This window comes from Quercus lobata, chromosome 2 (genome assembly GCF_001633185.2).
Source record: "Quercus lobata isolate SW786 chromosome 2, ValleyOak3.0 Primary Assembly, whole genome shotgun sequence".
NCBI lineage: Eukaryota > Viridiplantae > Streptophyta > Magnoliopsida > Fagales > Fagaceae > Quercus > Quercus lobata.
The window spans coordinates 94666179-94687468 of NC_044905.1; the positions used below are offsets into that span (position 1 = coordinate 94666179).

At 32.8% G+C, this 21290-nt stretch overlaps 2 protein-coding genes across 3 annotated transcripts; one reads left to right on the forward strand and one right to left on the reverse strand.

Annotated features, from left to right (window-relative positions):
- The first annotated feature begins 1634 nt into the window (after positions 1 to 1634).
- On the forward strand, positions 1635 to 10650 carry LOC115977315 (cinnamoyl-CoA reductase-like SNL6). Of its 2 annotated transcripts, none has more exons than XM_031099103.1 (6): positions 1635 to 1802; positions 1906 to 2072; positions 2234 to 2422; positions 9930 to 10083; positions 10169 to 10361; positions 10453 to 10650. In XM_031099103.1, the coding sequence occupies exons 1-6, from the start codon at positions 1655 to 1657 to the stop codon at positions 10535 to 10537; spliced, it is 936 nt and encodes a 311-aa protein (XP_030954963.1). In that variant the 5' UTR covers positions 1635 to 1654; the 3' UTR covers positions 10538 to 10650. The 2 variants fall into 2 exon arrangements, with proteins under 2 accessions (XP_030954963.1, XP_030954962.1); XM_031099102.1 differs by lacking the exons at positions 9930 to 10083; positions 10169 to 10361; positions 10453 to 10650 and adding exons at positions 5037 to 5190; positions 5276 to 5468; positions 5560 to 5804.
- Positions 10651 to 13351: 2701 nt separating this feature from the next.
- LOC115977317 (HD domain-containing protein 2) lies at positions 13352 to 21028 on the reverse strand. Its single transcript, XM_031099104.1, has 8 exons — positions 20691 to 21028; positions 20341 to 20465; positions 20192 to 20229; positions 18620 to 18730; positions 18411 to 18490; positions 17550 to 17586; positions 14369 to 14410; positions 13352 to 13576 (listed from the first exon to the last, which is right to left on the reverse strand). The coding sequence occupies exons 1-8, from the start codon at positions 20982 to 20984 to the stop codon at positions 13506 to 13508; spliced, it is 798 nt and encodes a 265-aa protein (XP_030954964.1). The 5' UTR covers positions 20985 to 21028; the 3' UTR covers positions 13352 to 13505.
- Positions 21029 to 21290: the final 262 nt, after the last annotated feature.

Here is a 21290-nt window from a genome sequence, read left to right on the forward strand (position 1 = left end):
ATGAATAAATAAATAAATAACAGCCACCAGAACTGATCTCTCTCCTTCAGCTCAGCCGTTTGGTTATTGGTAACCGTAACACACCCTAATACAAAGTCATTTCGGGCAAACTTTGAAACGTCTTCTCTCTATTTCTTCCTTTAGGGGTTTTCTAACTAATCAAAAATAGTTTGAATCCTGCAAAGGGTGGAAACTTTCTACTCTTTGCCACTTGGTGGATTGTTAATGTTCCCTTCCTGTGTAACTTCCACCTATTAATAAGCTGTTTTTTGTTTCCTTGTAGAGCCTTCCCAAGTTCTATGTATGAGGTTTTTTATTTTTTATTTATTTTTATTTGTTTGTTTACAGTTTTTAAAAGTTTGTTTTTGGTATAACTGTAGTTCTTTCAACTTTTGACAAATTAAAAAAAAAAAAAATTCTATAAATAAGTTTTCATTAATAAGATAATCCACACGTACACTTACAATAGTCAATTTTTAACAAATTAAAATTTTTTTTTCTATAAATAGGTTTTCAATAGTAAGACAATCCACATGCACACTTATAATAGTTGAACTGATATAATTAGTTTCATGTGATACCAATTACAACTTATTACTTTAATTAATTTGAAGATTGAATCAATAGTCAGTTTGTGCTTGAACGGCAGTTAAGGTACTTTAAATTTGTTATAGCGCTACCATTTCATAATATTTATGGTTTGGAAAAGCTAGTTTTGAGATATCTAAAGGTCATCAATTATTTTTTTATGACCAAGTAATCTAGCCTTTGACCCTGTCTAGTGCCACATCTATGGAAAAAGAAAATTAAGTAAAACTATAACTCTTTTTTTAGTTTTCCTTTCTTCTTTGTTTTACCATTTGCTTCGTGTCCCACATTGTTTAAGTAATAAATATTTCATCCATTCAACATAAGCATCAAATCTCTTATAAGATGTATGTCCCACATATAATGCACAAGGTATCTTTTTTGTTTAAAAGCCTTTATATATAGAGAGAAGGAAGAGACCTTACCTAATACATTTCATACTTCAAAAAATTGGGCCACATATAAAAAACCATTATTGCCTATGGGCCATTATAATAGCTGTTCATTTATTTATATATTTTTGTGATTCATTAATTGAACTTAAGCCGAAGTCCAATTATATAGTATTGATACATGAAGCAATTGGGTGCCCGTCACGCCATATCAAAGACCATTTGTTTACTTGCCAAACCCCCAACTGTTTCTCCTCTATAAACCACTTGCACTTTACCTACTTAATAAATTGGCGCTTTCACCCAAAAACTCCAAAAAGTTGCGTGTTGCTTTCTTTTTATAGACCTTTTCTATACTAAACTGTCACGATTAAAATGACACAACACACTCTTGGCACATGCATGCAGAGAGGCTCAGGAAACATATAATTTTAATATTTACAATTTTACATAGTGCATATACTAAACTGAAATTATAATAAGTTTTATTAGAAAATATAAGTTTCACATCATCACATGGAAAAGCCAAAAAAGGGTCTGTCCAGCACACAAGAGAAGAGGGTGAGTAGCTGAGAACGTGTCACAAATAGTTCACCAACCTGTCATCTTTTAGTATTTATTAGTACCCATCTCACCCTTCATATTTTTTCTCAGGACTCCAACGACAAAGAAGAATGAAAGAAAAAGAAGCAAAAATAGCAAGAATGGATCACGAAAAGACCAGAATTTGTGTTCTTGATGCTTCAAACTATGTGGGTTTTTGGATTCTCAAAGGATTGTTGAGTAGAGGGTATGAAGTTCATGCAGCTATCCAAAAGCATGGCAAGTTCTCCCCTCTTTTGGTTTGATATCTTTTTGAGGAGGTTTAGTTTTTGATAATATATGAATTATGAGCATAATATATATGAATTTGGGTTTGTTGCAGGGGATCAGAGTCAGACAGAGATAGAGAATAAAATTAGGGAGATGGAAAAAATAGAGGAGAGACTGGTGGTATTTTCTGTAGATGTTTTGGATTACCATAGCATTCTTGTAGCTTTGAAGGGCTGCTCTGCTTTGTTCTGCTGTTTAGACAGTTCAGATGGATATGATGTAAGTGTATTTATTTATTGTTCCTTTTCAAATATTATGATGATATGATGTGCCTTAATTGTAAAGAGAAGAAAGCAAAATTAACCCATCTGTCAATTATTATGCTCTTAGCTTTTATATTAGTGGTAGTAGTAAATAAGTTTTATTTATGGTTTGGGCAGGATAAAATTGTGGATTTGGAGGTGAGAGGAGCAATTAATGTAGTGGAAGCGTGTGCACAAACAGAGAGTATTGAGAAGATTGTGTTTACTTCTTGTTTGACTGCAGCAATTTGGAGGGAGAACATTTGTGCAGAGAAGGATGTTGATGAGAGGTCATGGAGTGATCAAGAATTTTGCAGAAAATTGAAGGTTTGGGACCCGAATATAGATAATCTTTTTTAATTACCAAAACAAGGGCAAGATTATATGTTTTCAATAATTTTAGAATCACAAAGTAATTTTTTACATGCGAAAAAAGCAATTAAAATCTATTTTTCAATTGTTTTTCTTTCATGTGTTTAAAGGTGTTTACTACAAATTTTTTCCCACAAAATGATTTTCAATTATTTAAAGTGAAATTGTTAGAGTAGATAATAAATATTAGGTATCAAGGGCCTGGTTAGTAATGATATTTTAGTAATGATGTTTAAGTTTTTTTTTTGAAAATATGGGTAGGTTGAAAGTTTTATGAAAATACACATTATATTATTTAAATAATGAAAATTGTTTTTAAATATCCTACAAATGACTCCTTAATTTTTTTAAATATTGATATTTTTTTTGGGTAGTAATTGAAATTCTGAGTGGGGTGTGGAACTGGGACCCTTTTGTATTGTTGCCAAGTGCAGATTCTAGAAGAGACATTGCCAAATGCACTTTGAGTTTTTCCAAATGACCTTGATTTTGTCAAACCTCAAAAAAAGCATTTTCCCTGAAAAGTAGTTTCCTATCTTCTGTAAGTGGTCCCAATATGTTTTCTGCACAGGAGAAGAGAGATGAAAAAGGAAAAATGAAGTGCATTTGGTCCAAAATACATAGTTTCAAAAAACAAAAAAAAGTAGTATCAACACTCAACAACAACAGGACCTTGTTGAGACACAGGTAAAATACTGTATGTTACTGTATGTCTCAACAAGGTCCTTGATTAAACAACCAATTTACCCAAACGAAACCTTGATGCCAACACCAAATCAAGATTTTTTATTTATTTATTTAAATTCTTGTTTATTTATGTTATAAAAGTTCATTCTTGTAGGAAAATCTTATTTGAGCTTCATATTATGGGCTTGCCCTCTATTCTGACTACTTTTAAGTTAGTTAGTTATTTATTTATTTATTTTTATATATACACAAATTTGTAAACTTTACTTTACTAATTATATTTTAGTCTAAGCTTATTTTTTCAATAAAATAAATCAATAAAAATAAGTTATACCAAACCCACTCTTAATTTTTAACTTAATAATGATCGCCTTATATATATTTCATTATTTTGTTCTATTTTCCTGTTTTTTGTGTAAAAGAATTTCTATTTCTTGGAAATCCTTATCGTGACGTTGGTGCATGCATTGTCTCCACTGTCCCCGTACATTAACCGCAATTATATTTTAAGGGAAAAAAGTAGAAAGGATGGGCCAATAGGATATCTAGAATGATTACTTTATTTTATATGCTTTGTTTTATGTACAGGTGTCTTTTTCTTAGAGAAAAGGATACGTACAAAGCTAGCTAACCATGTCAATAATTTTGGAATCATCTTATATGTAGTTTATATATTGCTTAGGACAAATAATAATAATAATAATAATAATAATAATAATAATAATAACCAAAACTTTGAATCTCAAATTCATGACCAATTAACTTTTTAGATTTTCCCTATCGTTTTAACCAAAAAAAAGAAAGAATTGCCAAAAGTCTTGAATTCAACTGGTTTTTATTTCTGGAGATTTTACTTAAGTAATTAATGTAATAAATAAGAACAACACTTAACTCAAAACTTTAAACATACAAATTTGGCCTCTTTCATGTTATATTAACAACTTATACTCATTCCCATTAAAAAAAAAAAAAAAACTTATACTCATGATAACAAAAAAAAATTATTATTATTACTATTATTATTGACTTCACTTATACATCTATACCTAACAAAAACATTTGTCATGAACTCCCTAGTGCTAATTACCATTTACATTAGGTTTTGTTTTGATTGAGTTTATCTTCACATCAAAAGAGAATGTAAATTTTTTTTAAAAAAACATTCTTCTCTTTAAGTTACAAATATATTTTTACACAACTAAAAATGTGGGGAAAAAAAAAAAAAAAATCAGGTTGGCTTTATTGGTGCTAGTGGGGGGCTACGACGGGGATGGCGGTACTCTAAAATTAGTGGACAGTACGACTTTTTTGTACGAGTTGAATGATTATTCACTATTCATAGTCATGTGTTGGTCTTGGTCACACGCCATTATTGCTCAAATGTGATGGGACAAATAATGGTAGTGGCAATTTTTGCTAGGGGTTAATCAAAGGGGGGTACTTTTCCTTTTAGAAGTTATTGACTTATTGTATCGCATTCACCAACAATATGATTCTATATTTCTTCTTCTACTCATTGCAGAGATGTAATTAAGTGGTGCTGATGCATTACAGCATTAGCAAATATTCGTTTTTCATTTTTCTAAATTATTAATATATTTATGTTTTAATTCAGAAGCAAGGAAAAACATACTATTATGGACTAAGTTTATATTAATAAGTTACTGGTGATTCTTTGATAAATTATCACGTATTCTAAAAGTTTGAGCTGATAAAAAAAAAGCAATGAATTTAATCACATATATTTTACATTTAGCATTTCAAATGAGTGTTTAAAAAATTATTTTGGAAAAATGTTTAAAATTTCACTTTAGCATCCATAATTGCAAAACCTTTACTAATTTTCTTTTTTTATTTTGGCTCTTCCTCCTACAAATTACAGCTGTGGTATGCCCTGGCAAAGACACTCTCAGAGCAGGCAGCTTGGGCTCTAGCCATGGATCGCATGGTCAACATGGTTTCCATAAATGCTGGACTAGTTCTTGGACCTGGTGTCACTCAACAGAATTCTAGGTCAACATTGTCATATCTTCAAGGTAGACATGTTCTATGTTGCAACATTATTCATTTTGTTACATGAGAGCAAAAACAAAGTTTCACTTTGAGATTATTTTCAAACAGGTGCTGCACAAATGTATGAAAATGGAGTGCTGGCATTTGTTGATGTGAATTTTCTAGTCGATGTTCATATTCGAGCCTTTGAGGATCGGTCCACATGTGGGCGGTATTTCTGCTTTAATCAGATAGTCAATACTGAGGAAGAAGCTATTAAACTTGCACAAAGCTTAAGCCCTTTAATATCCTTACCAGCTAGGTAAGATTTAGTAATTAGTAGTTTGTTTTTATGTACAAGAAGGATAAAGAATGATGCAAGTGAGCTGAATTTAATGCTTTGTTATGCACAGGTATGAATGCCAAGGAAGTGAGGTTTTTGCTGAGAGGTTGAGGACCAAGAAGTTAAACAAGCTTGTGGAGGGCACTGCATGTTAGTGAAAGAAGGTAGTCTTATTTGTAGCTATTCCATTAGTAATGGAACAAGCAGGGTCTTCAAATTTCTAATTTCTTGTTATTATGAGTGGATGTATATAATTTTTTTTGTTGTTCAATCGTCAATGAAATTTTATCTGCTTTTTAGTTTTGGTGGATGGAAGTTGGTCTCTTAAAATGCGAGAGAATGTTGTGTTCTCATAGTCATACTCAGAAGGATCCTTTTTTTTTTTTTAAATGCAGTAATCATTTCATCTCTTGGATTTTATCGGTTCCATAAGGTTGGATTAGGTTACTAACTCCACCATAGAGTTCTTATAATCTCATCTATCTAATGAGTAATGAGTGTATTTATATTTTTTTAACGTCAGTAGCAATTAAACAAGCATTAATTATTACCATTTTGGTATATTTAAATTATTGATGATATATCAAAATCTGATATACTTGATTAAAAATTGATGGATAAGAATTTAAAAATTGGCTTAAGAACCGTAGATCACAATACTAATCCCAAAATTCCCACAAAAAAAAAAATCCCATAGGGTTGATCCTCATGGTTTTCTTCTGGTGGCATATGGGGCCCTTTGCCACCCTCGCACACAATAACAAGAAAATGATCAGGGCTGAATGGCGAGATACATGTAGACTCTTCTCCTTGTTTAGTGTCAGCTACGTATGCATCCCCAAGTTTTCACACCCGACAGTATTTTGGACATTTCTCAAGCAATTTTCCATCCAAAATAACCTCCCTCAGCTTTTGATGGGTAATTTGACTAATTTCAACTATTATAGGGTAATTAGTCGCAAACCCACGTTATTGATGAGTAATTTGACTAATTTCAACTATTATATGATAACTAGTCGTAAACCCATGCTATGCACCCTAAAAATTGTAAGATATTTTGTAAATAATGTAATATACAGCTAAAATTTGTTTCTAATGCTTCTTACAAATGATTCATCTTCTATATGTCTTAAATGGCTTAAAGATAAAACATATATAAGTAAATCCATTACTTATATTAGAAAAAAAAAAAGACTTAGACAAATGTTATTCTATTAAGAACCTACTAACATTAGGTTGAAAATATGACATAATTGTCAATGAAGCAGCTCTTTTTTCTATACGAACCTCTCCACTCTAAGCATTACCAAACTAGATGAAATAAACTGAAATAAACCAAATTGGACCAAACTGGACGAAATGACCGAAGTGGAGCAAAGGGAATGGATTGAACTAGGTCACATTGGACTGAATGGATAGAAGTAGACTGAAGTGGAGCAAATGAGAAATACTAGGCTGATGTGGCTTAACATGAATGTAACAATAATAAAAATTACGGTTCAGCTTTTAGATATATATATATATATATATAATGACAAATTAGTAGTGCCCATTTCACTTAAGAGGGCCTCGTTCTTTTTTCTGTTTCTTCACATACTTTCTAACATTCCTAGCAGGACCTTGAAATTAATTTCTTAAGCAGGTAACATCTGCCTAAATGGCACTAGTATAAAATATATTTTGAGTAAAAAGTTTTAAGGTTTGAAAGAAATGACAGAAGGATAAGACATTACATTTGTGAGATTTATAACTAACCCCTTAAGTGAAGGTTTGACATGATAAAATCATACTCAAAACTTCATTATTTTTGATAATATGGTTAAAAGTAATTAAGATTAATATACACATGTCAAGAACTGCTGTACTGTTTTACGACTACTGCCTGTACCAGCACAATGGCACCACCAAAAAGAAAATTTAAGGTCATTAATCAGCCTTCTTTTCTTCTTCTTGATGCTATCTCTAAGGCCCAAGCTTTGCCCAATTCAGTTTGAAACTTTCCTACAGAGGTTAGGGAGCCTTGGTTAGATATGGTTGATAATGCAGACAGATAAAGAGTGCAACTAAAATAGCTTCCACTGCCAATGTCATCATTGGAAAATAAATATACTTCCGCGACAAATGATACACAAATTCATTCTCCTTTTTAGTTGTGGCATCACTTTCTACAGAGTAAGTAAATATGTAAGCTTCATTCTTTTCTAGTGAAGAGAACTATCATCCAAGAAAATTCAAAAGAAGCCAGTTAGCATGGCTTTCTTGATTTCTTAAACCTCTTCCGCTTAAAAAACAATAAAAAAATAATATTCCGTAGAGCCAAAAGGAAGCTAATTAGCATATTTTTTGAGAAGTGCTAATTAGAATCGATATATATCAGATAAGTTTGCATGGATAGAATGACTATGCAATTAGTATTGTAATTATCTTCTTGAGAAAAGGAAGAGGAAGAAGAAGAAGAAGGAAGGCCACCTAAAATTGATCAGTATCCACCTACCACTACCCAATACAGTGTCATCATAATCCAAATACAATCTTACCCAAAATCAATGGAAATCAAACCAATATAAACTCAAACTCATCCCAAACCAAACTAAAAATCAACTCAAAACAAAATCAATTCAAAACAAAACCCAATAGAAAACCCATTAAAAAAAAAAACCAAATAAATCCAAAGCTCAAATGTAACAATACATTCAAAAAAACAAGTGGTTATGCTATAAAATAGACAGAAAATTTAGATGGATTGATGTGAATGAACTTTGAAGACATACCTCAAATATAACGGTCCATTAGACACATCATGACTTTGTTAAACTTATTTAGAAATAAAAGCGATTACTTTTAAGTTTTTTATGAATTAAAAACAATCACTTTAATGGTCTGTTTGGGACAACTTGAAAATTTCAACTTATTTACAATTTTAACTTATTTTTGTTACCGTTCATGTGTCCCACTGTACTTCTTGGTATTATTCATGGGTTCTACTGTACTATTCAGCTAACTTTTACATTTATTTATAGTATTTTCAGCAAAATTTTTTCAGTTTCAGCTAAATATATAAGTTGTTCCAAAATGAACATTGAGTTTGTTTGAAAACAACTTATTTAGCCGAAACTGAAAACTTTTTGCTGAAAGTACTATAGATAAAACTAAAAAGTAGTTGAAATAGTACAGTGGAACCTATGAATAGTATCAAAAAGTGCAATAGTGTCCATGAATAGTAGCAAAAATAAGCTGAATAGTAAAAAAAAATTGTCTTCTTAAGCTAATGGCAAACACAACTTAAGGCAAAGATTATTTTTGCCAATTTAGTGTCTCTTTGGCAAAAATTATTTTTGCCAATTTATTTTATTAGCTTATTTTTGCTAATATTCATACGTCCTATTACACTTTTTAGTACTATTCATGAGTCTAACTGTACTTTTCAGTTAATTTTTATCTTTATTTACAATATTTTTAGTAAAAAATTTTCAGTTTCAGCAAAATAAGCGAATCTTAAACGGACACTTGTTTTGCTATTCAACTTATTTTTGTTACTATTCATGAATCTTACTGCACTTTTTGGTACTATTCATGGGTCTCACTGTACTCTTTCAACTAACTTTTCTAAGCGGACACTAAGTGAGCATTTGGATTACATTTCTCCTCAGCGTTTCAGCATTTGCGTTTTATTCACCACGGGGACCCACGCTACAGTGCCACGAAATAAACGCGCAAAAGTTCCAGTTGAAATGCATGGATGAAAGCTTGAACGCATCATTTCATTAACATTGTGCGTGTGCGTGTACTGTTCATGGACACAACCTTGAAAGGAAACGCGTTGCTACTATGTATTCTGTACTGTTCACTCATCTGACCCATAAAGCAGAGTAAAACACAAAACGGTGTGTTTAGGCCAACAGCTATTTTCTCATTCTCAGGTTTCTTCTTTTCTCTCAACTACCATGGCAGAGATGTCTTCAATTTTCTTCAATGCTCTGTCCTCTTCCTCTTCAATGAATTCCACCTACCCACCAACCAATAAACCATCAAAACAGAGGAAACACGGTAATTGCAAACTCATTACGCGAAACAAACGAACCTGATCCCCTTTGTTCTTCCTTCGCTCGAGTTCACCTTCTTTCCGTTTGGGACGTCGTTGCTGCCACTGTGGGTCTCTGCATTTACGGGTAAGTTGTGTCTAACTTCTCATACTCTTTGATCTGTTGGTGTGTGGTTATATTTTTTTCCATGAGACTTCAATCTATGGTTTTTGTGTTCAACGTTTGTGTGTAGTTTTTGTGTTTTCTATGACACTAGTATGTGGGTTTCTCTCTCCTTCATGTACTTTTCATGTAATTATTTTGGAAAAAAGTTTAAAATTTCACTTTAGCATCCATAATTGCAAAACCTTTACTAATTTTCTTTTTCTATTTTGGCTCTTCCTCCTCCAAATTAAAGTTGTGGTATGCCCTGGCAAAGACACTCTCAGAGCAGGCAGCTTGGGCTCTAGCCATGGATCGCATGGTCAACATGGTTTCCATAAATGCTGGACTAGTTCTTGGACCTGGTGTCACTCAACAGAATTCTAGGTCAACAATGTCATATCTTCAAGGTAGATATGTTCTATGTTGCAACATTATTCATTTTGTTACATGAGAGCAAAAACTAAGTTTCACTTTGAGATTATTTTCAAACAGGTGCTGCACAAATGTATGAAAATGGAGTACTGGCATTTGTTGATGTGAATTTTCTAGTCGATGTTCATATTCGAGCCTTTGAGGATCGGTCCACATGTGGGCGGTATTTCTGCTTCAATCAGATAGTCAATACTGAGGAAGAAGCTATTAAACTTGCACAAAGCTTAAGCCCTTTAATATCCTTACCAGCTAGGTAAGATTTAGTAATTAGTAGTTTGTTTTTATGTACAAGAAGGATAAAGAATGATGCAAGTGAGCTGAATTTAATGCTTTGTTATGCACAGGTATGAATGCCAAGGAAGTGAGGTTTTTGCTGAGAGGTTGAGGACCAAGAAGTTAAACAAGCTTGTGGAGGGCACTGCATGTTAGTGAAAGAAGGTAGTCTTATTTGTAGCTATTCCATTAGTAATGGAACAAGCAGGGTCTTCAAATTTCAAATTTCTTGTTATTATGAGTGGATGTATATAATTTTTGTTGTTGTTCAGTCGTGAATGAAATTTTATCTTCTTTTTAGGTTTGGTGGATGGAAGTTAGTCTCTTAAAATGCGAGAGAATGTTGCGTTCTCATAGTCATACTCAAAAGGATCTTTCTTTCTTTTTTGAGATAGAAGGATCTTTCTTTTTTTAAATTCACCAATCATTTCATCTCTTGGATTTTATGGGTTCCATAAGGTTGGATTAGGTTACTAACTCCACCATAGAGTTCTTATAATCTCATCTATCTAATGAGTAATGAGTATATTTATATTTTGTTAACGTCAGTAGCAATTAAACAAGCATTGATTATTACCATTTTGGTATATTTAAATTATTGATGATATAACAAAATCTGATATACTTGCTTTAAAATTGATGTATAAGAATTTAAAAATTGTCTTAAGAACTGTAGATCATAATACTAATCCCAAAATTCCCTCAAAAAAAGAAAAAAGAAAAATACTAATCTCATAGGCTTGATCCTCATGGTTTTCTTCTGGTGGCATATGGGGTCCTTTGCCACCCTCGCACACAATAACAAGAAAATGATCAGGGCTGAAGGGCAAGGTACGTGTAAACTCTTCTCTTTGTCTAGTTTCAGCTACGTACGCCTCCTCAAGTTTTCACACCCGACAGTATTTTGGACATTTCTCAAGCAATTTTCCACCCAACATAACCCCCCTCAGCTTTTGAGGGGTAATTTGACTAATTTCAACTATTATAGGATAACTATAGTTGCAAACCCATGCTATTGATGAGTAATTTGACTAATTTCAACTATTATAGGATAACTAGTTGCAAACCATGCTATGCGCCCAAAGAATTGCAAGAATTTTGTAAATAATGTAATGTACAATTGAAATTTGTTTCTAGTGGTTTCTCAAAAAAAAAAAAAAAAAAAAATTGTTTCCAGTGCTTCTTAGTTCTTACAAACTATTCATCTTCTATACATCTTAAAAGGCTTAAAGATAAAACATATATAAGTAAATCCATTACTTATATTAGGGGAAAAAAAAAAGACTTTATCTAGACAAATGTTATTTCCACTGTTTTAAAAATCGGACCGGACCGGCCGGTCCGACCGGTTCAACCGGGAACCGGGAGCCAATCCGGTCCGGTTAAATACCCCAAAACCGGTCAACAATCGGAAAACTGGCCAAAAACCGGTCAAAAACCGGGGTTGAACCGGAAATTTCAAAAAAAACGGTTCTATGTCCGGTTCGGTTTTTAAAACCATGGTTATTTCATCAAGAACCTACTAGTATTAGGTTGAAAATGTGACATAATTGTTAATGAAGCAGCTCTTCTTTCTATACAAACCTCTCCTCCCTAAGCATTACCAAACTAGACGGAATAAACTGAAATAAACCAAATTGGACCAAACTGGACAAAATGACCAAAGTAGACCAAAGGGAATGGATCGAAGTGTACCACAATATACTGAACTGGAGGGAATGGACCGAATTAGATTACATTAGACTGAATGGACCGAAGTAGATTGAAGTGGAGCGAATGAGAAGTACTAAGTAATGTGGCATAACAGGAATGTATCAATAATAAAAACTACAACTTTTAAATATTATATATAGACAATGACAAATTAGTAGTGCCCATTTCACTTAAGGGGGCCTCGTTCTTTATTTTGTTTCTTCACATACTTTCTAGCATTCCAATTTTCTAGTAGGACCTTGAAATTATTTTCTTAAGCAAGTAATACATGCCTAAATGGCACAAGTATAAAATATATTTTGAGTAAAAAGGAGCATTCACAGCAAAGAATACAAAAATTATAGCTTTTAACAACTCAAAAAGCTATTTTATCTATTTTAACAACTCACTTTACAATACACTTAACATCAAAGATTTTATTTTAGCACTCAACACATTAAAATAATATAAGCAACATAATTAAATAATATATTCAATACAATAAACAACCACAATCAACACAAACCACCCCCACAAACCAACGCCACAAACCACCACCGCTATAGCATAGCCATAGCCAACAACCAACATAAACCACCACAACACAGTCATAGCCACCATCATCGGCACCCACAACCTCTACAAATCAAAACTCCCACCACCCAAAAACCAAATCACAAACCCACATCAAAATTCACAAACCCAGGCTGGAGAAGAAGCCACACTAATCAACCCAACCAACCATGACTCCCAACGACCCACTGCACCAATCGACCCAGCCAACCATGGCTCCCAACGACCCACTACACCGATTGACCCAACCACACGAGCTACCCATTGCACTCATCGACCTACCCACGACACCCAAACACACTTAAAATCACCCAAACACACTTAAAATCACCGCACATGCTTGGGTGAAGGGGAAAGAGGGCTGGGCTGGGCAAAGATAGGGTTGGGCAAAGCAAGGCTGGAGGGAGAAAGGGCAAGAGTTATGATGGGTTGTCTGGGTGTGAGAGTGAGATAGTGGAAACAAGGCACGCGTGTGGGAATAAAAAATGATTTTTTGTTATACCATCCAGTTACAGTGAGTTGTTAAAGATAAAAATAGTAGTCCACTGTAGCAATCACTCAAAAGTTTTAGCTTTACCATCTTTTTGTAGTGTGTGTTAATGGTGTCTTGGTTGCTAAAATGACTATTTAGTCATTTTAGCAACCTTATTGTGAGTGCTTACAGTTATGAGATTTAAAACTAATCCCTTAAGAGAAGGTTTGACATGATAAAGTCATACTCAAAACTTCATTATTTTTGATAATATGGTTAAAAGTAATCAAGATTAATATACACATGTCAAGAATTGTTGTACTGTTCTACCACTACTGCCAGTACCAGCACAACGGCACCAGCAAAAAGGAAACTTAAGGTTATTAATCAGCCTTCTTTTCTTCTTCTTGATGCTATCTCTAAGGCCCAAGCTTTGCCCAATTCAGTCTGAAACTTTCCTACAGAGTTTAGGGAACCTTGGTTAGATATGGTTGGTAATACAGATAGATAAAAGAATGCTACTAAAATAGCTTCCACTGCCAATGACATCATTGGAAAATATATATACTTCCGCGATAAATGATAAACAAATTGATTCTCCTTTTTAGTTGTGGCATCACTTTCTTCAGAGTAGGCAAATATGCATGCTTCAATAATTTCTAGTGAAGAGAGACTATCATCCAAGAAAATTCAAATGAAACCAGTTAGTATGACTTTCCTGATTTCTTAAATCTTCTCCATTTAAAAAATAATAATAATAATAATCTTCCGTGGAGTTCAAAGGAAGCTAATTAGCATCTTTTTTAAGAAGTGCTAATTGGAATCGATATATATCAGATAAGTTTGCATGGATAGAATGACTATGCAATTAGTATTGTAATTATCTTCTTTAGTATTTTATGATAAATATAAATGCAGCAATATAGCAAGAAATACTCATTCTATAGCATCCAGTCCATTAAAATTTTATTTCAGTTGCAAAGGGTTGATTATCATCAACCAGAAAACCGCTTTAAGGATGGGCTGAATGACAAGGAAGCACGCAACTGCATATGGCTCTCTACCAAATTGAAGTTTTCTGCCCAAATCAAATTCTACAGTAAAATGCAATGCTGCTTCACATAACATGATAATCTCAGTGGATTCAAATACTGATTAATTTAAAATCTACACATTAATTGGAAATCAAGTTATGCTTTTTTAGATAGTTCTAGCTCTTTAAAAAGCTCAGATAAGTCAGATATATGTACCAGCTGTTGACTGGAAAAACTCATCCAAATCCTTCCCTTGCTCTGCATAAAGACAGAAATAACTTCAGTTCTCATGATAAATTCCAGAAATGGTAGATTATAAATGAGATAAACCATCATGTGCAAAAGAAAACCGCAATAATCTTAGCCAACCTCCACATCTGTAGTTTATAGTCTAATTAAATTAAAGTTGTTAAAATTATGGTTGATTAAATTCATCACTTCCTAACAGCTTAAGTTTTTGTGACAATTGGTATTTTAACATAGTATCAAAGTAAGAGATTCTAAGTTCGATCCGTGGTTTTACTCTACGTCCCATTTAAAATGTTAAAGCTCCCACATGTTGAGCACCATTTATTAAGGCTATGGGAGAGTTTGGGCCCACACATGAGAGGAAGTGTTAGAATTATGGTTAACGATTAAATTCATTATTTCCTAACAGCTTAACCTTTTGGGACAATCCGCAATTTAACAAAATTCAAAGCACTATTCTAAATACATTAACATGATAACTGTATTCCATAAAGAGAGGCTTTAGTTTAAATATAAGCTCAAGTGAAATAGAAATAGGAAACAAAGAACCTGATACTATGAGAACAAGATAACAAACTATATAAATTAATTTACAACTTGCCCCACATTCGAAGAATTACTCAAACTTGGTATTGTTAACTATCTAGTTATGCAGTTGTGGCTCATCCAAATAAGCATCCATAGGAATGTAATCATTATTCACTACTTTCAACTGTCTAAACACCAGGAGAATCAACCAAGATAGATTGAAAAGAAATGGAACCCGCAGGAGATACTTTTGAACTGTCCAACTCTTATTTGCATAATATTGGGGGAACATCCCATTACCAAAAAGGAGAAAAGAAAAAAGGTGTGGAGAAAAAAAATTTCTCTACCACCCATGATTGGTCATATTACAAATAGGACCCAGCAGTGTAGGTAAAACTTAAAAGCGTCTAGTGCAATTAAGTGTAAAGGCCTCCTAAAGACTAGGCACAAAGTGCAAAGACTGATTGAAGAAAAGTGCTAAAATGGATGGTGCAATTACAAAGTTTGTAAGTTCAAATTTTACATGAGTTACTTCAATTCCTTTAAATTTTTATATGGTAAATTTGAAAACAATCATCAATGGACAACCCGATAAGAATCTAGTCATATAAAGTTTAAACATAACATTTTTATATAATTCTTTTGTGCTTTATAAAAATACATAATTTTGATAACCATGATAAAAACTACAATAATGGTAAATTATCCTTGTTTGCAACTTTTGATATGTATACAAAAAAATTATTTGTAGTACAGAACCTTAAGAATAGTATTTTCAGCTAAATAATAAGTTCTATTAAGATAATCAAATTCACCAAGTACACATCAGTACACAGGATGTGTACTAGATGTACATCACAACTAAGCTCAAATATTACAATGACCTATAAACTCTAATAAGTTTAAAAAAGAACCTCAAGAATAGTGTTTATATAATAAATGGTCTATGCCATTTTCTTCATAATCTGGGTGATTAGTTTTAATGATTTTATATATATATATATATTAGGGAAAAAAAGAAAGTGCACCTAGGGTTGCTTTTTGCTTTTTTAAAAAGCAAAAGAAGAGTGTGTGTCACTAAATGAGTTATGATTCGGCCAACAAAGCACATAGAACTTAGGGTTTTAAGCTAGGGGTGCTTTTTAACTCTAGGAACCAAATGCCTCTTTGAAAACAAAACCTAAACCCTATTCGATTATTGAGGGGGGGGGGGGGATTTAAACGCTGGTTTTCCTTATAAAAGAGATCAGGAAATGTCACTAAATTACAAGATTCTTGGCCCATTTAAACTAATTCTAAAGCAGAATTGGACAACAATATCTCTAGAAAATTTAGATGTTCAAACAAGCATATCTCATCCAATTTAGTCTGATTTAGAACTGGGCTCTAAGTTGGCTATGGAAAAGTCAACAAATTTTTTTCTTGGTCATTAATATTAGTATAAAACATAAATAATGTGTCACATCATATTGCAATATGTACAGCTTTACACATGATTCTTGTACATTAATGTATATTTATGTAACAAACCACGGCACATATTATGGAAAACTTGTGGTTCTAGGGTGATCCGTGATTGACTTTAAAACTGATATAATATGTGAATTATAAAAATTTCTTTTCTTTCACAGTATTTGAGCATAGAAAACATGTTATAATTTGATTGTCGTCTTACTTGATTACTCTTAATTTCATAAATGCACACTTAGGAGCAAGACTACCTAACTATTATTTAAAACTGTTAATCTTCTATTCATGAGATGCTTTAACTTATTATTATTCATCACCTGCTATAACTAGTTCTAGAACCAAGGTAGAAATGCTGGGAACTTCTGTTAGGAACTTAGGACTTCGTACATTTTGTGCATATCAACAGGAAAAAGAGTAACATTAATTAATATCCCCCTAATCCTTTTTTACATATTCATGTTCTGTGCTTTATGCTGATGGTTGCTAGTAATAGTGAGTACGTCTGATTCCTACTACAGCCTTTGTAGACAAGGCATGTGGTATCCCTTCCCCATTCATATGGGGGAGGTTGCTCATAGATTCAAAATTAATAACATTGGGGATGAGTTCATTTATGCTAGAATCTATTAACAAGTGTAGTTGAATTCTAAGCTGCTACCAATGAGCTATAGCTCAATTGGCATTTCCTTATTGTATAATAATTTGTTGGAAAGTGAGGTCTTGGGTTTAGGACCCATTGGGTGCATGCATAAGCATAACTTGCCAATTAAAAAAAAAAAAGTGCTCATGGTAAGTAGCTAATAACTTATTAGTACGTCATAGCCAAGTTTCCAACCTACTGACATGATGGTCCAAGCAGAGTTGCAACCTTTTTTTTTTCTTCACTATGTCCATGAACTCTCTGTCTATCTTATGTCCCCCTATTTCTAAACTTTTTTCCCCCAAAAAGTTTGGGGTTTCCTACAAACAAACGAAATCTTTCTGTATTATTCTATATATTCTATAGTTTCTTACCGTGTCAATTTCCAATTCTTGGCCATTGAGATTCATGGGCAATATGAAATAATATTTAAGACAAAAAGAAAAAAGAAATATAAAGCATGCAATTATACAAAATTGAGAAGAAAATATAAACATAAGAAAGCCTTACCATTTTCATATTCTAAGGCTTGAAGTATCATCTCCACCTGGATAGAAAAATGTATTTAAATCAGATTATCCAGTGTATGTATTAAACAATCAGAAACTTCTTTTTCAAGTATAAGCATGATTTGTCAATTATCACCAAAGTTGTATCAACACCACTTTAAATGCTATCTTTACTAGTGTTGTCAACTTGTCATTAGAATCTGGCTTATTAGCCACTTCTTTTTTGTTTTTTTTTGTTTTTTTTTTTTTCTTTTCTTTTCCCCTTCTTATTTTTTTGTTTTTGATCAATCATTAGCTACTTTACAGTTTGTCTACATCGGCATTCCTCTTTTACCAAACTTTTGCATAAGATTTCTCATTCCCAAGGGATAGAATAAAATAAAATAGAGAAAATTCAAAATATCCTCCATTTAAGATTATGTCTTACTGCTTTACCACTATTAAAACTTAAATTATCATTAAAAATAACCCAATTGATGGGTTTCCAATAGATTTTAAGAAAAAGTACAAAGAACAGGTAATACATTATGCCATAATGCTGTATCAAGAAAGCAACTAGTCTTTGTTGAGCAGATAATAAATAAAAAACCAATTCCTCAAACAAGCAGTTAAATAAAGAACATCAGTTACTGAAACCATAAGATCTTTAAAAAAGGAATAATTGAACTTCAAACTAAAAGTTGCTACAAAGGTACTGTGTCAATGTTTTTTGATACATTTTAAGTTGGTAGTGGGGATTTAAACCCTAGATGTCTCTGTTGGAAACATCAAGTAATGCCGTTGAGCTACAAGGCTTCTTGGCAAAAGTAGTGAAACAAAGTTAAATTATTAAATAAAATACATTACTATAGACGCAATATACCTTGTCAAGGTCCTTAACAATTTTAGCCTCTGGTGAAGAATTCTCCTCATATTCCAACCACAACTCACCTATTTCTTGGGCTGCAATTTATAAATAGGAAGTCAAAATTTGTCAAACAACTAATCACTTTCAGGTAGAGGAATAACAAATTCATTTTCCTAACATTGACAACAACACTTGTGCACGCATAGAGTTAGTGAATAAAGTACCTCTTGACCCTCCACCAAGTAATTTGCACATGTGGTCTAATGCTTCTCGTTCTCGTCGACTCTTCTCTTCCTTTGAAATCCCATCTGAAGGTGTAATGTCCCCAACAATGGCTATTCAAAAAAATATTCACAAGGTAAAAATAACTTTTAATTGTTCACCAAGAGAATTTACTAAAGAAAAACACAAATAAGTAGAGATTATATAATGATCCTCATAAATCATGACTAATAGAACTTTTAAACATTTAAGGTCACATAATTGTAGTGTACCTGTAAAAGGATTAGTTCAATCTGCTGCAACATCATATGGATCCAATCCACTTACGTGTGGCTTTGGACCATTATTCAATATAGGAAAAAAAATGGGAAGGTTATCAACACCTAAGTGTTCTCATTGGAGTATAGTAAGTCTAGTTAGACCTAAGTGATCTCATTTAGATTTTAATCAGCAAGTTTATATAGCTAGAAAAATATTAGATTATCATATTTTTGTTTTATTTAACTCAGAAATAACTTTTGCACCATCATATCTATGTTTGCTTGCAATATCAATATTCCGTGACACCAAAAAACAACCAACTGGGATTCTCAAATTGTAAAGTTACATGAATTTCATTTCAACAAAAGTCTGGCTAGTTTTTGCTAATTTTCAAAATGTTTTAATAAGTCAAGGTAAAATTTTGTTGTTGTAAGGAATAAAAGAGGGTACACTACAAAACATTACTTGCAAACCAAAATATGAACCTTAACATAATTTTCTTTGGTTGGAAGGGAATAGATTAAAAGAAATTAAAGGGAAAAGAAAAGCAATTTAGAAGACAAAAGACATCACAAAATTGATACACAGATTTTTCAATGTAGCTTAAGTGAAGCTACTTACTCTTCATCAGTGTAAAAAGGAAGTTCTATTTCTTGCCCTGCCTGCCCACACCCCCCCCCCCCCCCCCAAAAAAAAAAAACAATAAAAAGGACCTTGACTAGTGTTTGTCATCACTATATTTGTTTCTAATTCATTCCAATTTTAAACAATCATCACCCTCTGTTATATTAATGCCATTGCTATATACAACAACAAAGAAAAGCCTTACTTTAGTCTCAATAGATTAGTTAGAGTTAGTCACACGTATTCTTTTCCTCCATTATATTCTATTTGAACTCATACTTTATGTTACTTCAGTAATTGACAACATTACTATAGTGAAGGGTTTTGTGGGAAAAGAAAAAAAAAAGAGAGAGAGAAGTTTTCCTCTAACAACAAACGAATTTATTAGACTAGAAATCCTAGTCCAATCATACTTGGTGTGCAAGAAAAGAAATTTGTATTACAATTCTTGTAGTCCTATTAGTCTAGAGTTTAACCTCCTATAATATACCACGCTATGTACTCACTCACTGTAATACACAGTACTTAAATAGTAAAGATGCAGTCATGAAAACGAACCACCTAAAATCCATCACATTGCCACTACATTACTTTATTTCTTCTCTCTAATTTCACACTCGTGTAAAAACAATAATTTTTTCGACTAAACAAGCAATTAGGGGGGAAAATGAAAAAGGGAAACAGCTCACCTTCTGCAATATCATGAACAATCGCAATTTTTATACACCTGAAAATCAAGACAAAAAGCACACACATTTCAACAACAAAGATTGAAAAAGAAAAAGAGAAGTATAAGTTAAAAGCTGAAAAGTTCAAAAAATGAAAGAGAAAGCCAAACTTGTCTCGATCAAGACCAGGAATATCCGAAGCAATGAGAGCCATCAATCCCATTCGATACATGTGATCCGCTACAGATTCTGGATCCTTTACATCCCTCTTCACCCATCCAGCTCTTTTCGTTGTCTATTTCATCCATATTCAAAACACACCTTAAAATTAATATCAAAACCAAAAGAAGAAATTCACCGAATTCAAAATGTGTATGACCGATAACCCTATCCCCTGTTTGGCCGCCAAGAAAATGCATTAGGCTCTCGTTTAAAAAAATTTCTTAGTAACTTTCTTTTCCATTTCTTACATTTTCCTCAGCTACCAAAAAAAAAGAAAAAAAAGAAAGTATTATCGGACCTTGAGGCGGTGGCAGAGAGAGAGAAAATCGATGGCGGAGGAAGCGGAAGAAGGAGGAGTTCTCTCGTTTGCATTGGCGGCGGAGGAAGAGGGAGGGTTGATAGTGGTACCGTCGCCGGCTGTGAAGGAAGAGGACGAAGACGATGCCTCCGTGGCGGCCATACGATATAGCCTAGAAGTAGAGGATTTGAATCTGAGCTGAGGTGTAGCTGAAGTTGTACAGAGAGAGGGTGCAAATATAAGTGAAACAAGTGAGGCCGATTTACACACCAACGCTCTGCTTCCGCTACCCATTTTTTTGAGTTTATTTCCGAATTTTTTGCTATATTTTGTTGGCAGATTGACTCACTAATTATTTAGTATTGATTCACAGTCAAAGATTCGATATATGCTAAAATTTGTGTGGTTCCTACACGTCAACAATGTGTATAATATGTAGCTTATAAACCTTGAATGACTTTCTTAAAAAAAAAACTTTGAATGAAAATGCTTAACCAAAAATAAATAAATACTTTGAATGAAGATTTATTGTATATATCCCATTAAAAATTTACATTACATATCAAAATATTTATATGTTAATGTTGGTTCTTAAATTTT

Coding starts and splice junctions, on each gene's coding strand:
- LOC115977315 (XM_031099103.1), top strand. CDS start 1,655: ATGAAAGAAAAAGAAGCAAAAATAGCAAGAATGGATCACGAAAAGACC. Junction 2,073..2,233: donor ACAGTTCAGATGGATATGAT/GTAAGTGTATTT, acceptor TGGTTTGGGCAG/GATAAAATTGTGGATTTGGA. Junction 10,084..10,168: donor AACAATGTCATATCTTCAAG/GTAGATATGTTC, acceptor ATTTTCAAACAG/GTGCTGCACAAATGTATGAA.
- LOC115977317 (XM_031099104.1), bottom strand. CDS start 20,984: ATGGGTAGCGGAAGCAGAGCGTTGGTGTGTAAATCGGCCTCACTTGTT. Junction 20,466..20,690: donor CTCTCTGCCACCGCCTCAAG/GTCCGATAATAC, acceptor TGGATGAAATAG/ACAACGAAAAGAGCTGGATG. Junction 20,230..20,340: donor CCTGGTCTTGATCGAGACAA/GTTTGGCTTTCT, acceptor CTTGATTTTCAG/GTGTATAAAAATTGCGATTG.